The following is a 21,906-nucleotide window of genomic DNA, read 5'->3' on the forward strand; positions in this document are numbered from 1 at the left end:
GGTGCTGCCAGCAGTAACTTTGCCTACTGAGTGGCTCTGCCATTGAGATTAATAAGCTGACAACAACAACAAAATTAAAGCATAGTGCCGTATGAAGAGGCAGTGCAAGCTGGATCAGTGTGTTATAGCAAGGTAAAGATATAAAATAAAGGCTGAACTAAAAAGTTAGCAAAAACGCCTCATTCATTTTTGTGGCTTGTGATATGAATTTAGAGGAAATACCAGTTTTAGGAAAGGTGAAAGAATTACAGGCTAATTCTCAAAGTATCCAATGATTCTGCAAGCATCAATTTCAGTAAAACTTACTGAAAACCAGAAAAAAGATTCTCATCCTCCGCGTTAATATTCTTGTGAGGAAACTTGTCACCAAGTCCTGTCAGGTATGTAATTTCAGAAAATAAGAAAAATCAATCCCTAAACAGCTTTGGAATAGTCTTAGAACACAATCCTGTGAGGATGTTTTCTAGTATCTTAAAGTTTGTCTATGCAAAGCTTACAGAAAACCTTGAACTAACGGCTGGGCATTCTGCAGCCTCCAAAAATAATAGCTTACACAAGGTAACCTTTTTTTCATCAGCATGAACACATATATATTGCCTGAGATTTTATAATGAAAAATAAAAAATAAGGTCTAAAGTTTGTAATTGAATTGACTAGTTTCCACTAACAAGGGATCAGTAAGCACAAAATCAGAAAGTAAAATAAAAATACTAAGATAAATGATAAGTTGTATTTCTTGGGGATGCCAATATTATGCTAAAGATTCATTCTGCAAATATCCCAAGGAATTCCCTGTCTTCTCAAGCGTTTGGCAAAACGGTGCAATCTGAAAACACGAGAACTGACGTATTTCACATACTGTTGCACCCAAGAACAACTTTATATGCAGATAGTCAAGTAATAGTAGAGACTTACTTTAGAGTAGAATTAACAGTATCCATTCTCATCTCGGGCAATGAGCTACACAGTGGTAACTGGCCCACGCTGAATAGACCTAACATTTTTATATCTTGCAGTTCTTCATAATAAACACCAAACCCAGGATGCCAAAATGAAGTCCCAATTAGTGGCAGTACCCTCCACAGAAGCAGTAGTTAAGAGTGTTTCATACCTCAGAGATCTTTTTGGCCAAAGTTAGCTCCTAAGCCTTCGAAAGTCAGAACCCCTTTCTGTTCTCTTTTTGGAGATCTTAGGCTTCATCTCGCTTTTCTTTTCACATCATCCACTGTTTTATGGCACCCATCCTACCATTTTAACAAAGCACGTTAATAGGAATAAAATACTGCCTGAGCATTTCAGAAATGTATCAAACTGGAAGGAGTACAGTCTCCCTGCTTTTTAAATATAATTTTCCGTAGAATAACGGTGGTGCTGCAAATGTCTGATTTACTGATGGATAAGAACTTGTCTGCTGCAGGCTTAAATTCAGCTACACTAACTTCTAGAGTTCCAAAGCAGAAGTCCGCCCGTCCTCAGACTCCACCAGGGATTGGGCTGGGGCCGCACAGGGGGTTAAGCTACATTAGACCCAGCTGTGCTAAGATGCTCACACTTTCTTCCAGCCTCTCCTTGGGGTAGACACAACATGCTGTGTGCGATCCAGCGCAGCAACCCTGAATTCCCGGAAGGGTCTAATTCAAACATCGCATCTCAGAAGCTGTGGCAATCAAGCAATTAAAACAACCGTATGAGTCAGCGCTACGAGCAGTCCAGCTTCTCTAGCTATATTCCCTGTTTATAGCTAGGCAGGCAAGCAAGACCATTCTGTTACTCTGGCCACTTGTGTCACCTCCATTTTCTTTTATACATAATTTTCTAGAATAAAATAACTTTCCACTCCATTAATGAGAGAGGGCAGCTTTGAGATACGCAAATTTCTGCTTTCTGATATTCTCAGGAGCACATAGCATGTCTGAATACCGACAAATGGCGCAGGCAGGCAGAGCGGCGAGATGACGGCACGCTTCTGTGAACACGATGCAAACACATACTCCTATAAACAGCATCACAAGGGCTGATTGTAATTTCTGGGAGATCAGCTCTGCTATTTAAAGCACAAGTTAAATATGTTGAAGACTCCATACTCCAACTGACAGCAAAACAGAACATTTAGAATTGCAGCATGTCAGATATTTATTTTTTTATTTATTTGGCAGCCCTAAGTGCTGTACCTTTCAATTTATATGCACCTGTTTGCCCCTCTGGGCATCAAGCTGTTAACATGTACAGAGGAGATTAAAATGAGCTTGCATACTGGATGAAATATAAATTAAACCTACTGTCCCGTCAGTCTTGAATCTGTGATTTTTTCCTTAAGATCTCCCAAAACACATAATTTCAAATGAGTCACTGTTTATTACTTCAGGAAAGGCAAAATGCATATTTGATCAGCAACACACAGTTGATACACCTTATAAGTAAGTTCCCCCCGAGCCCGAGAGTAAAATATGTTATACTAATATCATTAGCTGTGTGCATAAGAACTGTCCAGATGAGTAACAGGCTTTAAAGCAGAACAAGTGAACAGAGAGATGTCTGTCTATCTTCCAATGCCGAGCAAATCAGAGGCTTGCAAGTAGTCCAAACGCAATAGCTTTCAATTTTGCGTCAGACAAAAAAAAAAAAAAAAAAGTCCTTGACACAAAGTCAAGTTAAAAACTCTCATTATTGGCCAAATGCTTTTCCGTTTTTCTCCCTGCCAGGCAGTTTGGTTTTTGTATATACAAACACACGCTACTCAGTACACTGGTATAGCCAGGTACAGGACTATCCCAAACACAGGAAACCTCACCATCTCTGAGATTTGCTTCCCAACAAGTTGTCACTTAGTTGTCGCAGGAAATGTTTTGCTTTTTTCGGTAGCCACTAAATATTTCAGACGACCATGCGGGGGCATCCTCCCGCTGCGTCTGTCCACACGACCTACCTGGTCTCCAGCGGCACGTTGCTGTTGAGCACCCAGCTGTCCTGGAGCTGCACGGATTCGGGAGTGGTGGCCAGGTCGTTGGGTGCTGGGGCTGGGGCGTGGATCTGGGGCCGGCGATTGGTGAGGGAATTCTTGTTGAGCGAGTTGGCGGATGAATGATGATGGGACAGGGAATGGTTGTGAGGAGGAGGGAGAGGGGGCCTCAGCGTCGACTGGCTGTGGTGATTTGAAGGGCCTAAAAGAGAAAAGAGAAATAAATCACAAATGCGTGTTGATGACATTACTCCCCTCTGAGCTTACAGCAGACCACGGACCACGGGGTGCAAACAAGCACCCAAACGCCCCCGCGCAGCCAGGAAGCGGAGCCTGCCGCCTGCCTGCTGGAAACGCGCCTGTTGAGCCCGGAAGAAGTCAGCTCACAGACGATGGAACAGTATTTAGAGTTCATCTACTTGGGACGCTCAGAAAGGCTACGTTTAGATTTAAAAACAGTTAAACTTTACAGATTTGCTCCGGAGAAAGGCTCCTCGGAGGAGGCATCAGCACAGGAGCCGAACCCGGCCGGGCCGCGCCTCGGCCCCCAGGAGCTGCCTCCTCGCACCAGGGCGTTTCAGGAGAGCAGCCCCGCTGGACTAAAAACAGTTTCTGAGAATGTACTCTGCAGTCTTTATAAAGCTTAAACAGAGATCTCGGGCTGCTTTCCTCACTGTTATTTTGCCAGTCATCTTCAAATGAACTGTATTTGTGCCAATGTAAGAGGATTAAGCTCCGAACATGGCAAGACAGCCAAAATACAAGGATGGTTCTTTCACGTTGCTCAGCCCGAGCATGATTTGGCCTGTATTTTTCTACGTAGCGATGCCACAAATGCACATCAAAATGTACAAATTATGCTACTCTTTTCAGCTTCTTTCATTGCAAAGTGATAAACAATGGTTTTTTTGGAGATTAAGAAAAAAAAAGAGGGAAATCCACTTTTCTCACTCTTTCAGTACTGATATGTTTGCCTTGATAATGAAAAGGAAAATGCCTTCTAATAAGGTGCTTGCCTTACTTAAGTTAAAAAGTGCATGTGAAAAAAAGAGCAGGCAAAACAGGCAGGCTTCGGTCTAGGCATAGCCACTTTTCTAACAAGAAATATAGAATGATAAATAAGTTCAAGTGTAATCCTATATGTTGTGATAATTTAATAGAAAAAGAGATTAAAGAAAAACACTAAGTGGATTATTAACTGCTTGTTTCAGTCATTATATAAGTCCTAGTCTTCTAGTGAACAATAATTAGAAAAAGTAACATTAGCAAATTATAATTATAATGATGTATGTTCGTTTTTAGAGACTGAAGCACATTTTGCATTTAATGAATCAAACAATAACAGAAAACATCACAAGGGGAAGATGTTTACAGCAACAGTGATCCGTTCTCATATGAAACACTGAAATACAGAAAAATTGTTGACCTGTTCAATTAACTGGAAGTTAATTACGGCCAGTATTTTTTTCCAAGGAGGACTAATCCCCTATGAGAAGCAGGCCACGCTGCTAGGAACTGAAGTAAGTGTGTAATTTCAGGTTTTGAGTTCTGAGTCGCGCTCAGAACACCTTCCTTCCCCCCGGGGGGCTATTCGGGACTCGCCTGTCAAGCCGCCCGCAGGAGCCGGAGCAGCAGGCGGCTGCGGTGGCCCCGGCCCCGGGGGGCGCCCCGGGGGCCCAGCCCCAGGCGCCGGCCCGGCAGGGGCCAGGGGTGGCCGGCGGGCAGCCGGGGCGCTCTCGGGAGGGTGACGACCCTCTGCGGTGTTTCTGGGGCCTGCAGCAGCTCTGGTAGAGCAGGAGGAAACACACAGCTTCTACGGGGACTTTTAAGACAAGCAGAAGTCATCCTATGGCAAGAGAGGGACTGGTACTAAAAGTAAATTCTGTCTACTGCACGTGCTGCTTTAAATCCACACAGAAGTAACCTCTGAATGCGTACCTCCTGAATGCTTACCCCTCACAAAGGCCACTGTTTAAATAAAAATAAGCCTTTTAGGAGCACAAGCCAAATCTCAGCCCTCAGTTGTGCTGTTCACCTTACAAGCTTGGCCTTGGATATTTATAAAATATTTGCTATTTCTTACATAAGATTGAAAGAGGTGATTTAGCTCAGCAAACTTTACACTTAAGCCCCCCCATACGGCCCTCCTACAACATCAAACGTCTCACGCGCACGAGGCCCTGTGCCGTTTCCCACGGCACGCAGAGTCAGACCCAGCAGGCAGGAAACGTGTGTGGGCAGTATCCACACGCACAGGGGCTCAAGTGGGATTATTCTCCTAAGGTCTGTATCCCGGCTTTAAACAAAACATGCTGGTTTGGGATTCAGTAAGTAGGCATTTGTGAGTGATAAAATACAAACGTGTGCTCGTGTGCGCTCAGGTACTTCAGGAGAGTTGCGCGCTTTGTACTGCCGCTACTCAAGCTACTTTTGATGCACCTTCTCCGTTCAGAAGATAAATACGGAAAAGTCGTAACTTTCTGAGAGAAACAGTAACACCAGCGTAAGCAGACTCTGAACCTTGGAACCACAAAACCCACAAAACCATAAAGGCTGTTCTTAAAAACGAACCAACTGCACATCAGTAAGAATGAACATCTGTAAGACTAAGGAGGCACGAACCGAATCCTAGTTGTTAAGACTTAAAGTGCCTCAATACGCAGTTCCCACACAGCATACAAAAAGTAGCGGGCAAAATATGCTATGCCAAAGTCACTGAACATACACCACAGCTGTAAAACCTCAAAACATCTGGCAGAAGATGAATATAACTTTTAGTATGGAATAATAAAAAAAAATCAATATTGAAGCTTACATAGATACAAGCTTACACATATTAAAACACAGAAAGTTCACATATATATAAATTATACATAGAAAGCAGAACACATACACATATATTCACATGAGAGAAGAAAGTTTAATACGCTCTCTTTGTGTACCTGTGTTAAGTGAACAAAGAGCAGGAGTCTGAACAATATCGAACTTGCAGGGATATAAAACCAGATTCCTATCTTTACATTTGCACCTCTTCTTTATAAGCATCTTTGTCTAAATTAGTTAGTGACCTCAGCAAGCACTACGTGCAAATGTGTTGACCTCAACAAGTTCAGAAAGGTAAACCCCTTGTCCTGTTAAACACAAGCAGCAGCCTAAAGGACTGCTACAACATAACTTACATAACTTATTGCCTCCTGCAATTGCTTTGGAAATTTGAAGCCTAAAGATGACAAATATCTTGATGGGGTACATATAACTTTATACATCAGGAAAGAGATTTTATTTTTAATAAAGCAGCTGCCAACACACAGGCTTGGCTTGTGGAAAAAAGTGTTGAGGGAATTATACCTTTTTTCAAATATTATTTGTATTGCCTTTGTCAGAATACACTAACCAATATCAAACACTTATGGTTTACGGAGAAGTTGCTTAAAAACACCATGAAAATCAGAGAACTGGAAATCTGAAATATGGCACCTTCCATGATTTTTTCTTCACTTCTGATTTTCACAAATAGACAAACACAGCTAATCTGAATTTTCGTATGTACTGAATGTGCTAAGCACTTCTGAAAAACCAGAGTGTGATGACAATATATTCAATATTGTTTGAGAGAGATCGCTATGGTCAAAAACGTCAGTAGATGTTTCATTTAAGATGTGCGGACTGGAAGTTGAGGGAGGAGAAACTATGCTGTAATACAAGGTCTGATCTAAACAGCATTGACATAATCATAAGTTATCCAGTTAATCAGAATCAAAATGCTAACATTTAATAAAAACTATTTTACTCTGCTCATTCTATTACCTGTTAAAACAATTAAACAAATTAGGCTATGCATAGACATAAAATGTAACTAAAGAAAGATGCAAAACAATACTTGCTCCCTTAACAAAAAGCCTGAACGTAATTCACCCAGCACCATTTTCCATTCTTTTGCATGCACAGGACAGGATAAATGATCTACAGCCCAAATTAAAATCCAGCAGCTATCAGCCTGGCATATGCAAAAGCCAAGGTGCTGCAGAGGGTGCCAGGTGCCAGGCCGGTGCTGCGGACCCTGCGAGTGGTACTGTCACAGTCCTCACAACAGGCTCATTGCAACAGCAGCCAAGAGACCTCAGCGATCGGAGACTCGCCGCAGACCCCAGCGTTACAGCTACATCAGTAATTGCTTTATGTTCTCGCCAACACACAGCCAAATGCTACTTCTCAGTTATTTTTGCAATTCAAATGTTGCATAGTACCCGGAGTAAAACTAACACCCACACCTGCTTTGACATTGTCCAATTATTTTTCAAGTTCTTCCAACAGTTTTGCAAACTTACCTTACACACGCACTAAGTCTATGCAACACAAAGATCTGAGAGGAACCAGCTAATCTCCCACCTCCGAGCTTAACTTCAAAGCAGCATCGGCAGCATCTCTAATCTAAGCAGAGCAATCTCTTTCCCGCATCCAAGTTCTTTGTCAATACTACTTTGAAAAAGGAATGCAGATCGTACCTTAGTTGTGCTGAATTATTCTCTTTATCGCAACTAAATGCTGGAGAGACATGTAAACACCTCCTCAACAATCCTTTCACAAAAGAATTAAAAGAAAAGAACCACCAAACACATTATTTTTCTGAAATAAATAAGGATGCAACTATTTCCTTATGCATATAAACAATACAATATGAAATATAAAAAGATAATGAAAATGATGCATTGAAAGATTAAATGGGTGAACGAACGTCTCAGAAAATGCTTGTTACCCATTATTAGAGCCCTAGTCTGCAGTTCCCTCGTTCTGCACTCCGATACCTCTACCACAGCATTTCCTTCGAGCAAACTACATCGTCTACAGCATGGCGAGTAACAGCACTTTCACAGAACCGCAGGGTCACCTTCCAAGTTACAGTCAGCTTCGAAGTTGGAAAACACTGCTCAGAGTTGGGAAGAAAAGGAAGCACTGGAGCACGGAGGAATTCAGCGCAGTATCACAAGAAGCTGCAACCTCAGTGGCCAACGTACACCCCCAGGCCTCACCCTGAATTTCAGTTTGGAGGTGGTTTTTAATGGGAAGCTGAGGTGGAGGGGGGATCCTTGCCAGTAATATGGATCCTATTTTTATGCTGCCTAATTCAGTTCTTTTGCTTGAATCTCCAAATTATTTTGTGCAAGGCCAAAGCTGAAATAAAATACAAATTCTGAAAATGTTTTCGGCACATACTGTAAAGAAGAAAGCTACCTGGCTCAGAACCGTAGATATCATTAACTCTCTTCTTGTTGTAAAAGCAAAACATCTGCCAGTACTTTTTCTTTTTTGTTCACAAATTTTTATAGGATTTTGAGGCAAGAACAGGAGGAATGACTGGCAGTCATCCAAATCCGAGCATTTCAAACTGAGACTTCAGTAAAGGTGGGGAACAAGTCCTAAGCCACCGAGCACTCTCGGCCAGGGCACTGTAACCACCTCTTCTGCACAGCATTAGAGCACAGCACTGCAAGTTGCTACAGTCAGGGGAAAAAAAAAAAAAAAAAAAAAAACACCAACAAAAAACCCCAAACATGCCCGGAAAACTGGTAACCCACTGTACCCAGATAATCACAGAGAGAGGCAAGGTGGTTCAATGGATAAAGTACTAGTCTAGGACCTTATCCCGGTTTCCATACCTCACTGTGAGTGAGGCGCCCCTAGAGCACTTGCAGACAAATTGCCTGCTACCTGCCTGCGTCCTTTGCAGGAGCGCCAAAGGTAAGTCCCCTTACCACTTAAAAGGGGATCAGGTGCTACTGCAGGATGAGGCAGGCAAACGCTCTGCAGCGGTGGCTCCCCAGCCCGGGCAGAGGCAGGGCCTCCGCAGGCAGCTCTGCCCGCCGGGGGCCTTGCTGCGGGCGCGCAGCGCGCTGCCGCTCCCCGCTGCGCCGCCTGCCAGGAGGGCCGAGACGCTTCGCGCACGCGCCCAGGCAGACGCAGACGTATTCAGCCGGGCTGAAGCACGATTATTAGCTTGCTCTCAGCATTGCTGGAGCCCCAAAATGGCAGAGCTGGTCTTTGTGCCAACCGGGTCATGAAAAAGTGCTGTGGATCCTCGCGTGAGAGAAAGACAAGATGCTGCATCCTTCTTCAGGAGTTCAGCTTGATGGACTATGGGTATATAACCAATTTCCTCAAGAGAGAGTCATACAATAGGTTAAAAACCACTGCCCTATAAAATAGTATTATCTGAGATACCATGCTCTATCTGCATCTGCTTAAACACCTCACTGAAATACGCATTATCTCACTGCATGTGCTGCACTGGCTGTACAAAATAATGCCTAGTCACGGGCAGAGCGCATCACTTCGTAATAACATTTTATGTGGACAAGACACCCTGCGATACACTTATTTTTATCAAGGTAGATATATTGTTTCCATTTTTAAGAATCAGAAAAATAAGCCACAGAGAGGTTAAAGAATAATCTGTCCAATTAAAAAAAAAAATCATATCTTTTCCAATCAATCTATTCAATTAATTTTTCCATAACGAAATAAAAATGAAACATATTTCAGAGAGACTACGGAGTGTATTTATCTTCTTTAACTTAGTTGTATGATTTTTGTCCGCTGTTAAAAAAAAATCCTGTATTCTATCTCACTACAGTGCTCTTCCACTAGTTTCCACTATTTATTACTCCTTCAGCACAAAGAAAGCATCAAACAATAATTACAGTTTTTCCTTTTGAGTAAACCTGCTGATAATCAAAGGGTGGGAATCAGTTCGGAGGTCTGCCGTTCATTACTGCGAACCCTGACCGACCTACGTTGGTAACTGCAAGGTTCTGAGGAGGTTCCTGGAACAATCTGGTTTCAGAGCTCCTGGGAAGCCAGAGTTATTTACTGTCTGGATGACCTGCTTCCTAAAAGGTAAAGAGGTTTAAAAAAATAAAAAATTTGTAGACTATATGGAAAAAGTAAACTGAATGCTGCATGATGCTATGGCAAACAAAAGCAGATATAATACAATGTGTATACCACTTCAAACCAGACTTTTCAGTAAGTTATTTCTTGTTTTAAAAGCAGGCAAGACACAAGCAATTACTAGCGAGAAGTAAGTATTTGTCCGTCTCCCCTAGGGAACAGAAAGCTGCAAGGACTACATGACTGGCATTTCTTCCATAGGCAGTGGAATTCATTTTTAGTTCGTTATTAGTTATGGGAGAAAAAGGAAGTCCTATAAAAGTTGCCTGATTTTTCAAGGTACTGGGGATTTAGCTGTAACTACCATAAGCAACAGATTCTGTTACTTAGAAGATGAAACCATGGGTTAAAGAGTAGAAATATAGAGCATCATAAAGCAGTATATGAAAGCCTTCACACGGTTTATAGCTCAGCAACAAATGAGCCAACATTAAGCCCACAGTTCTTACGAAAGCTTTTAATTTGAGTTTTTAGTGTGTGCAAGCCATCCCCCCTTGCCCCGACACGCAAAAAACCCAGCAAACTCTATGCTAGGGAATTTCAGCCAGGAAAATAAGCAGAGGCTTGGTCCCTGGGTGCCGCAGTCGCGATACAGCTGCCCGCAAGGTGCTGTGCGGCGCGAGCGGCTCTCGGGCTTCACCCGCCCCCCGAGCGGAGGTCCTCAGCGCTGCGCAGCTGCACAACGCGACCCACGCCTCGACCCGCGCATCTCGGAAACGCGGGAAAGCCAAGGCAGGCGCTGTCCGAGCAAACGGGGACGTCTGCGTGCGGACAGACAGACAGTCGTAAACGCAGCTCAGCCGGCTGCCAGGCTGAGGCGAACAGCAGCGCTGGGAGGAACCACGTCCCGGCCCGACCTGCGCCGTGCTCGCACCAGCGCCAGCCCACACCGTCCCGACCCGTGGCTGCAGCGGGCTTTCGTCCTGCCGGCCCACGATCAGGAGGAATTAATGGCCAGCCCGCTGGGAAGAGGCCCCTGAGGAGCTCCTGCTGTCCAGCAAGACCCTCCCTAGCACCACACCAAATACCACCTACTGTTGCATTTACCATGAATGAATTCAGTATAACCTAGAGAAATACCCTCTAGCAAAGTAAGAAAAGAAGTATCTTACTGGAAACTCTGATGAGCTGAAGACAACTAAGTATTGTCTTATTTAACAACATCTCACAGAAACTTATTTTTTATCAAGATAATACACCTCAGTGCAACTCTACTTCATGAGCTTGAAGAGTTTCCCTAATGACTCACTCATCAGTGAGAAGAAACCACTGTCGTTGCTCATCCGCTGGGACCCTGCCGCTGGCTTACCTGACATCCCCTGCCCATTTCACACAGGCTACCTTTGATATTGTAATTACAATCCCACTACAAGCTTTGGGCTGCCACTTAAAATATGCATTATTCTTACCTCTCCAGCATGAAAAAGGCAATATTTAAATACCAGAATTTAAACCCAGAAGAGATTGTTCAGTCCTACTGGCAGGCAACCTACCGTTGAAGCTGTCCAACAGTACCAGAATAAACAGAAAGCTTCAAAAGTAGAGCAGTGCCGGGTGGTGCTACCTGCTCTGGTGTACATAACCCAGCACATGTGTTTTGATACCTGTTACCTATATGGCACGTGTTTCTGAAATAACTGTTTCATCCAATGTACTCAGATCGACACCTTCTTTACATGCCCTTCTTTGTTTTAAGGCCATGATTTTACTCTTCAGAGGAGATCAGAAATGCAAAGCCACACAAGCAATATGGTATTAATATAAGCAATGAAGGAATTGATTCCATTCTCTACTGAAGGTATAATAGTGGCTGTGAATTATACAGCATTTCCTCCTTCTGAACCTCTGCATGACAACATCGTAGTACTAAATGGAGTTTAGTACTGTGGAAAAAAAAAAGAGTGGAAGACAGGGGCAATGCTGCATTCATAATAACAACAGTAGCAACACCAAAGAGGAAATTAAAAACAGGAAATGAGGATGAGTACAATATTTAATCCAAGACACAGGAGAGGCTAAGACAGTAATTAAATACTAAGATTGCAGTTTGGCCAAAGCCTCTGGATTAATATCTGCAGCCTTGCAAAAAAAACACTAACAGCTTTTTAAGGATGACAAGTAATCAAAACCTATGTTTCAAATTTCTGGTTAAAAAAATGGTCCATGGTAGTTAAAGCCATAATGTGAAAGAGAAGCTTCAGAAAACTCACAGACCAAGGGGCCACATTTTTTGACTCTGAAGCTGACTTGTGAGATCAAGGGAAGAAAAGGAACTAAGAAGGACTCTAAGGCAAGTGAGAGGAGCCTGCCTCCAGGAGTCAAGATAGCAAGGCAGAAGTCAACACAATGAAGGAAATAGATACGCTCTTCCAGTAGCAAGATCAGTCTTCTATAGAGAACAGAAGCCTCTTACTTACCTACATGCAAAGTTAAAGAGATCAGTAACTTAGCACAATAGGAGCAGATCAGAGCAGCATGTACTGGCACCTCTACTTCTATCCCTTACACTGTTTGGGATCGGTGTGTGCGTGCGCGCGCACAACTTTCCACTAGATCTAGTTTGGCACACCTGGATCAAAAGCCCCCAGCATATATGTGCTTTGATACCATCTAAAGGATCAGTCGCTATTTCCACTCCTTGTGCCCCTGTTAGGAGAGGAACCACATTCGCATCACACCATCTAATTCAGTATTCCCTGGAAGAAATCTTCTTGTCCATCCTGATGTTTCTCTTCAAAACAGAGTTTTTAAGTTAGGCAACCAAACGAGTTGCTTCAAAATTGCACTACCGCTCCAGCACAAAAGCCAACCCAATTCAGAGAGTCTTGTTCTGATGTCACTGTCTTAAAGTTTGTTACTAACCTATCAGTTAACCTACATTTCACATAATGAAAATTCACAAGAATAGTAATTAGGACCCACTGAGAAAAACTGCAACATTTGTTTCATCTTTATTTTTAAATGAATGAGATATTTACTAGCTGTTTTAGTCTGTAATTAACAACAATCCTTAAAGAAGTGTGAAAAAGAACATTCGGAATGAATAGGATCAACTATCAACAGCATGGACTATCATTTTAGCAAAATACTGATAATTTAATAGAGATTAAGCAATTCTGTATTTGAAAAATCCAGTAAGATTACCTTGGTCTGATATCAAAACTATAATATAAAATGACAGAGGATCTGCCCGTTTCTAAACTGAAAGAAACATTTTTTTTCATGTTAATTCCTCATAGCTATCTACAGAGACGTGTTCATCACCTAGATTGATACAAAATGGTTTTTCTGCAAGGCTCCTAATCTACCTAATTTTGGAAGCAATGCTCAGAAATAGAGAAATCAATCTTACAAAATTCCAAAATCAAGAGGGTTTTTTCCCCCCAAACATCTCTACTATTTTAAGTAAAGGTTATTTTCACTATGTCATTGCCTGTCAATTAGAACTATCCACAGTTTCAGGTAGAGAGATATTTATTAGGTTCCTTCTATGTAGTTTTCTACATAGAAGGAACCAAACAAACACCAATTTAAAAAATAAGTCTTATTTAGATAAATCCTTGCCATTAGATATTTGTCATTCTACAGATTATAAGATTTGAAAAAATTTCTCTGGTTCAATGTTTTAGATTAAGATATCCACTTTTTTTTTTTTTTTTTTTTTAGCAATTTCCTTTGCTATTTGCATGTGTGAAAGATTTTCATTTGCACTCATTTATCAACTCAGGCAACTTCACTAACAAGGAAAGCCATCGCGACAACAAAGAACCAAACTGCACTTTCGAGAAGATTGTACAGATATGGGTACAAGCACATGACACCTGTATCAGAAATAAGAATGATATGCTGGCAAATACAATTCCCAAATACTATAGCTAGCTTTGACAGATTTACATGGGCAGATGGATGCCCAGGTAGCAAAGATCTTATTTTAAATTAACATTTCTGAAAGGAATATTCACAAACAAGTGAAGACAAAAGAAATGTTAGAATGAATAGTAAAACATGGTATGCAAAACAATTATAAAATTCTTCTGTGTAATTCTTACCTGCCAAAAATGCATGTAGTCACTGTTTTAATTATACTGCCTCAATCAACAGTAGTAACCACTATACAATAATAAAGATAATAGTGTTTTTTAAAATATCTGCCCTAAGTTTTCCTTAGTGCTTCATAAATGTTTCTGAAGCCTTAAAAGGTCTATAAAGTAAGGATAATATCAAAATTACATAGGCACATAAATTGAAATACATAAATCATAATGAATTAATATGAAATTGTGTGAAAAATCCCTAGTCATTGTTTCTATCCTGCTCTTATTCTTCCAGTAACAGGCTTTCCTCCTCTATCATATACTTTTCTTCAGTTATAACAAACAAAATACACAAAAACTAATTACAGTCATTGCTAATAGAACTTAACACAAGTTTAAACTTATCTATTATTTCAAACAGGTATATTTTGCATGCAGAATATTTAAATCATGTATTTCAGTAAATACAAAAAAAAAAGAGTTTTGTTTTCCTGTGCAGAACATTTAGATAATTTATTTCAGTAAACAGAAAAAATGGTGGTATTTTCTTGATTGGATAATAACCTATAAATGTAATATATTTCTGTAGAACCTTCCAGGTAGCTGTTAAAAGGGGGGAAAAAAAAAAAGGCCAAAGTGGATGTGGATCACAGCTTTTCCAAATGACATATAGCACAACTAAGTATTAACCCTTGCAGAAGATTACATTTTTAGGTTAATGTTTATTTTTTACATTGTACAACAAAAATGTAAGAGCAAAAGCTATCCTCTGCAGAGCAGGAAGGTCAACCTGAAATACTGTTTCATACATACTATCTTCTGTATCATGAAAAAGTAGTATAGAGTAAACCTCAAGCTATACATCTGTGTAGGATTCTGACAGACACCTTGATATGGTTTCATACTTCAGCTTGCTTGCATATTATTTGATACAAGCACAGGAAGTTATGGCAAGTTGTGCAAAAAAAGGAAAGAAAAATTTCTCTGTGTTGCTGTTAATGCTGGCTTTTTATTCACTGGGATTCCACAAAGCTCTAAATTTCTGAAATACTCAAGAAAGATTATTAAATTATTCATCAGTGATAAGACAATTAAGAAGCAACCTAAAGACAGAGTGGAAGCTCGGTCCTGAGGGAGAACAGCTGGTCCTTTGATTAAGGCACATTTTGGCAGCAAAACACCAGCCGAACAAAGGCAACTTGCTGCTGAGGCAGCCTCAGAGTCAAAACTGGGAGCAAGTGACCAAGACAGACTCATGGGAAGACCAAGATGGTTATAAGGTGCAAGCATGTGCCTGTGTAAACTGGATATCCCCAGCTTTTGGTGAAAAGGCAAAAGGTCGTGATTGCACTTTGGACAACAGCTGCCTCAGCCACTGGCCAACTCTGTGCTGCTTTGCCAAATTATACTGAGGGGCAAACTTAGAAGTCATGGAAAGGTGGTGTTACTTGCATTGGATAAATGATTTTAGCTGAACTCTGAACCACTGGTGATGATGGTTCTGGTGCTTACCCACACTTTTGATCAGGTTGACCTTAATCACTCTGCCTCAGTTCCAGATTCCTTGTTTCTCAAATATAGAAGCATACTGCATATCTTGAAGGGGCGTCAGATTTATAAATGCAGGGAATTTTCATGAGCTTTCTGAGATCTTCTCAGTAGAAGAGACTGTAGAAGTGCCAAACACGAGTACTGCCCAGCAGCACAGTGATCAACAACCTATGATCAGAAGTGGTTATTCCATCTTTGCATTTTTTACGGTGCAGGCTGCTGAAAAAGGAACTGTAAGATGTCAATGATTTGGAAAGTCTTTCAGAGTTTGAAGAGTAGAAAAGAAGAGTAAGAAGGAGAAGAGAAAGACAGAAAGCTGGTTCAATGTCTTTTATGGAGTAAGACCCTGCTCTAACAAGCTCACACTCCCTACTTGCTATGAGGGTGTTTAAAAAACACATAAATACCACTGCTCCATTCCTCCTCATCCCCGCTCTTTCGTCCTGTGACCTCAATATTATTGAGTTTGCATAGTTCATGATATTGAACCTTGCATTCATCATCTTTCACAGTCTATCCTCAAAGATATCCAACTTAAACTCATATGAAAAAAAAACCCTCATCTCTCACCACAGCATCAAGGGGACTTATTTTCATGATCCCACTGCGGCAGTACATAATTGGCGACATGTACGATTTGCGTTCTTTTAAGAGACTAACTTTAAACAGGTCTGCAGCAAAAAAAAACTTTCTGCAATATCTGCTGAAATAGGAAATTCCCACTCACTGGCACCCTTTGTTCTACATGTTTGAGAAACTTATTCAAACAACATAAGGGTCCATAATATGTTGGTGAAATAGAACTGCAAAATTGGGTGCAATTTTGTGCAATCTTACTTCCTAGTTTGCAAAAACACTTCTAAGAATTTTCCTCCCTAATCTTTCCTTCCATTTCTTTCCCATACTTCCCCATGTTCTTGGAGAATCTTTACAGCTGGAAATGATGCAGCAGCTTTTCTCCTAACCCCATAATTCTGCTTTAAACTGTTACTCAGGTTCTTGCACAAGATTCATACATTTTGCATAACAGGCAGGAATTCTGATATCCTGGCGTAACACCAGCACAAGCTGAAAATCAGTCTCAGCCTGTTTCAAAACCTGATTTGTTATATAAACTGCCATAAATGGAATTCACCTCTCTCTTTCTGTATCTACTTGTTCACCTGGTTCAGTGCAGTTTCGCATTGGCAAAATAAACATTTTGGCCTTTCCTACTGCTCCAGATATGTCATACTAAAGTGGGTTTTGCATAAAAGGAAATGGCATGCTACTATCTTTACAACATTTATAGGGCCGAGTTATAAATACTTCAGATGATTCTCTAGACAGAACTCAAGTGATGCAAATTTTAGCTCTTCAAACGAACAGTAAAGAGATTTCAGATTAAGTTTGCATCTGAATTATACTAATTTACCTTAATCTAAGAAAAAGGACTGTATAATAATGAGTAAATGACCACACTGTTTCATAGCACATCAGTAAGTATTACCAACTAATAATTGCAATATATTGAGCAACAGCATTTTTGAGCTGTTCTCATGCATTTCTCTGATGACAAACAACAGCTGTACGCAACACTTCTCTATCCAAACACAGATAGGTACCCACATTATCTTAAGAAGTATTTACCCGACTTTCATCCACCCTTTCTGCAACCTCAGAAAATTTGTATGTGACCCCGTAACATCTCTGTGGCCTGTTAACTTTTAGGAGTTTCAAACAAGATAGCCAGGGAAGACAGCAGGCACATACAACAGGGTAGAATTTAAATTTCAAATTCCATCCAACATAGATGGAATTTAGACATACCAACTTAACAGCTTACTGGAATTCAGACATACTAACTTAACAGCTTATTTTCTGGGTATACACAGATATTTGGGTATACGTGGACACAAAGTAATCGGAAACATATGGGGCAACATCCAGATATATAAATAGCTTTCCTACCTGTTAAGGAACAAACACCGAACAGGTGAAGCAAAGAAATCCTGCCAGACCTAAGCTGGGCTCCCGGCAGGGTCACTGCACGGCTCTGGGCCGAGGCTCGGGAAGCAGCCCGCCGAGGGGCGGGCGCAGGATAGACCCTCATGGTCCCGGATGGCTCAGAGCCACAGAGAAAACGTGCCTAAGACCAAAGCGTTGGTGCCGGGAGCAGGAGGGCAGGAGCGAGATGGAGATGGCAGTGGGGGAGCAGCCTCCGCGCAGTGCAGAGCACGGCAGCTGTCTCAAGGCAGAGTCAGCTACAAAAAGAACCTCGCGGTTCTTGGGAACCCCAAGAGCAGAACTGAACAGTTAGAAAGGGATGGAAAGGAAAAGGTGGAGGGCTCCTCCTTGACACTTTGCATTTTTTGATCCGGTAAGATTCAAAATGAAGTGCAAACGAGGGACATAAGAGCTGCCAAGACCAGGACAAGAATTGCAGAGGTAGGAAGAGTGCAGGAGGGAACAGGGGAAACTGTGTGTGCTTAGATATAAGACACATGCGTACTTGTAATTACTTACAAATTCGTGCTCACGTTTAGTAGATTTTTGTGGCACCAGCAGCCTGAACAGAGAAGGCCAGACCTCGGGCAAGCTTCAGAACTGCTGAAGTAGGTGGCAAGTCACCCGGCGCCGCGCTGGGGCCGGGGCTGCCGCCAGCGCTCGTTCAGTTACGCTGACGCTGCATTGCTTTGACAGCAGAGCAGACAGCTTGTGCATCGTATACCTCTCTCCCTTAGTCCTAATAATACCATCAAGTTTTCAAATTCACAGATATTTCTTGGAAAACCTATGGGATACACTTCTTAAACATCAGTATTATTTCAGGGGGTTAAAAACAGTAAACCAATGGCTGTGAAACTCTAGTACCGTAAGCAATTAAAAAGTTTATTATTTTCACAGAATCACCATTATTTTCTACATTGTAGCTTTTTCAAAACTAAACCTTCTTCTTTATCAGGAAGTAGTTTCTGCAAAAATTATTTTTTCTGAGGAAGAAAGTGTCTTAATCCTATCACTTAAACATACCATTTGAAGAGTCAACCCCACTCAGCACAAAGCCTGTTAAAGGAACTGTTTTACTCCACCACTTAAAATACCATCTTCAGAGACGATCCCATTCAGAGTAAGGACACAACAAATTGATATTTTTAGGTTTTCAGTGCTCTTCAAATAATAAAAATTTGTCATTTCCTACATGAATTCAGACAGATCCGAGCATGTCTGTTCTTCACACGTTAACAATATAATACAGATCCTGCTTATAGACATCCGTAACGCTTTGGGCTGTATTTTATGGTGAGATAACTGTCATTTTGATACTCACTGCAGAAAAAAAAGATAGAAAGCACTGAACTGTTCACTCATGCTCCTATCTAAGGGACAACACTCTTATCTTGTTACAAAATACTGCCCCAAGCAACAAAAAGTTTCATAAATCTTTTTCTACCAGTGTTGTCAGTGTCTATCCTCGCCTGTGGCTGGATGTGATTACAATCTGTTTTCGCCGTACAAGAAAACAAAGTGATCTAGAATATAATGACTGGGGAACATTTTGGAGCCCTCCTGAGCTGCAGGATATTTCCAGCTGCTAACAGAGCTGATAACGGACTTAATAGAGCTAATGATTTCTAATACCACTAACACTAGACTGTTCTCACAGTGGGTAAATAATGACTCTTTTGTTTTGAAAATAGTTAAGGAGTCATGTAGATGTTTGATAAGTACATGATACAGTATAAGTGCAGCAATATTTGGGTAACTAATGGTGGATTACGCCATAGCTGGAAGGTAATATACTTTTGGTTCCTTTTAAAGGACTTAAAAGTTTACAACCCTGCTAACATCATCGTGACAGCAAGCAGATTTCACTGTAAACAATTACAAGTAATGTTTTAATCTAAGCATAAAAAAGGCGTCCATTTGTTTCAGTGCAATGCATTTTTGTTTTTATGTTGGTAATTAATATTCCTAATCTTCACAAGAAATAAAGTAAAAAAACTAATTGCATAGTAAAAGAAATTTTCTTGAGGGTTCAATGCAAAACGAGCAGCAGTAAGGTAAACGATGAATACCATATAAGCCTATAGTATTTTACTCGTTTGTGCCTGCGTGCGAGTAAGCATTAACGTCGACTTCCCCTCCTCCTTTCCCAGCGCCTCGTTGGAGTCTATGTCTCCGTTCAAAAGCAAGTCCCTCCACTCAGCAGGCCAGAAGACGTCAATTTTTGTTCTCATGAAATTCTGTACAAAAAGCTCCCTGTAGTAAAATGTTTTTTTTTCCCTTCTCTCTCCTCATCAGAAATTACATACATGCATATGTTGCAGATACAAACCTGCTTTTCCTTAAAAAAATCTGGACACCAGTTGGCATAGCTATCACAAGTTCGCAGTAACTCAAAGTACGATTTCCGCAGTACAGGGCGTAACTGCGGTGCGGGGTTTCAGCCTAACTCTGCGCAGTATTCTCCAAAGCCAGCGTCCTGTGCCCCCCTCCTTTTATCCCCACTTGCCTGAGCTATATTCTTTACCAAAACGGAGTCCTTAACGGGGTTGTATTTTCTCATGCTCAGCGTTCCTGTATTACCCAAAATCGATGGTATCAAGCTGCTGACTTCTCAACAAGCAGAGAGAAGAGTAATCATATTTCTGATGAAGGAAATAAAGTAAGATTTAAAAAATAACTCAGGTTAGACAGAGATCCTGAAGTCAAAATGAAAGAAATTAAAACACCTGACATGGCACAAACAGATGGTAATAAATGGTGCACAATAACAGAATGATGGCTACTCATTATAAATTTTATGGATTTTAGGAATGCATACAACAACCTTTCAAATACCTTGAAATGTTATAGGAAACAAGCAAAAATAATTTAGTTCACCGAACTGTATTTCAAGGTAGAGCTTCTACGTTTAAACCAATTGCAGACTTCAGCCAAGAGTCTAATACAGCTGCTGGTGTCAACAGAGAACTCAGTCTCTTCGCTTATTTGTCACTGCCAGTTATTTCATTATGAGAAGAAATCGTACAATGGAAAAACAGAAATACTTTACTATTAACTAGTTAATCATAGCTTTGGTTTGTGCTGCTGATATAGCACTCCTAACAGACAAGTCCAATATGCAAGCAACACAAAATGATTGTTCCACATTACACGTAAATGAGGTTAAACATTATGAAAAATATAGCTAGCAAGAACTCCAGCTTTCAAATCAAGTATTATATTAGAAAAACAAGAAACATGGTCAATAAATTCATATACTTGACAGTCATGAGCATGCCAATGGATATAATCAAAAGGAACCAATACTACGATCAAGTGATACAACAGCTGCATTCACTAACTTTAATCATCAAAGCTAAACAACTTAAACAGCAACCTACAGTCCATTTTGCTCAACTGTTAGCCATCAAACGCAGTCATTTATATATTTTGAATGTTAATGTCTTAAGAAAATACTAACTATTAAATGCAACTAATTTCTAATTATTAAGATGTAGAATTCAACAACTTTTTATTTTTTAAATAGCAATCAGTACAGAAATCAGGATACAGTAAAACGAAGCTGGAAAAAGCAACATAACTGGTACACCACTGAGAGGCACATCAAAAGGCTCACAAATTCTTAAAATGAAGAATACTGAGAAAGTTTAAGAATGAGATGGCTAAGCTGCTCAAAGAATAAGAATTAGGTAGTATCTAATTAAAATCATATATAACTTCACAGGGTAGAGATATTAAATGCATTAATATAAAAAAAGAAAAGCATGGGAATTTGGGAGATCAGCTTTTCTTCAGTATCAATGCCTGAGTCATAATGCCAACTAAAATTAGATTTAAACACATAGATAAGGAATTTATGATAGGAACAGAATAACTTAACGTCTGTAAAGAAAAGAAGTTAAAATTCTTATGCTTTATGTCTGATTTGTGGTTTTCAAATCAACTCTGACCCAGTCCCAAACAATAAGCTGCTAAAGTAAAAAGTAATAATGTAACCGGAAATAAAATATTTCAGTTAATTAGAAAATGTTTATGAAATGGAAAACAGTCTAACAGAGAATACTTAACAGAGACACTCTTGGAGCTGAGAAGACTCAAAGGGAACACACCTTCCTAAATCTAAAAGTTATCATATATTGTTAAAATAATTAAAATACAACACATTGTGAGGGCCTTCAAAGGAATTAAAGGTAGGTAACAGGTAGGATAGGAGATGGAATTAAGTGTTGACAAATTTAAGAACAACTTGAAATGCTTTTATTAACTATTGATTATATGAGCTCAAAGAAAAAAAAAAAAAACGTGGAGTGGTGAATTTCTGTAAACAGCTCAACTAAAGTAACTGTAATCCATTAGATGTTCCAGGATAACAGTCTAAATACATCACAAACAAAGAAAATAAGAATGAAACAGATCTTCTAAGCT

At 40.5% G+C, this 21,906-nt stretch overlaps 1 protein-coding gene across 1 annotated transcript in view; it reads right to left on the bottom strand.

Annotated features, from left to right (window-relative positions):
• TENM2 (teneurin transmembrane protein 2) overlaps positions 1-21,906 on the bottom strand; it is a 592,828-nt gene that overhangs the window by 176,845 nt on the left and 394,077 nt on the right. Inside the window, exon 5 of the mRNA XM_062587647.1 lies at positions 2,927-3,161. Within this exon, the coding sequence (XP_062443631.1) occupies positions 2,927-3,161 (235 nt within the window). The remainder of the gene's footprint in view (positions 1-2,926; positions 3,162-21,906) is intronic.

The sequence above is a fragment of the Rhea pennata genome, chromosome 14 (assembly GCF_028389875.1).
Source record: "Rhea pennata isolate bPtePen1 chromosome 14, bPtePen1.pri, whole genome shotgun sequence".
Taxonomy (NCBI): domain Eukaryota; kingdom Metazoa; phylum Chordata; class Aves; order Rheiformes; family Rheidae; genus Rhea; species Rhea pennata.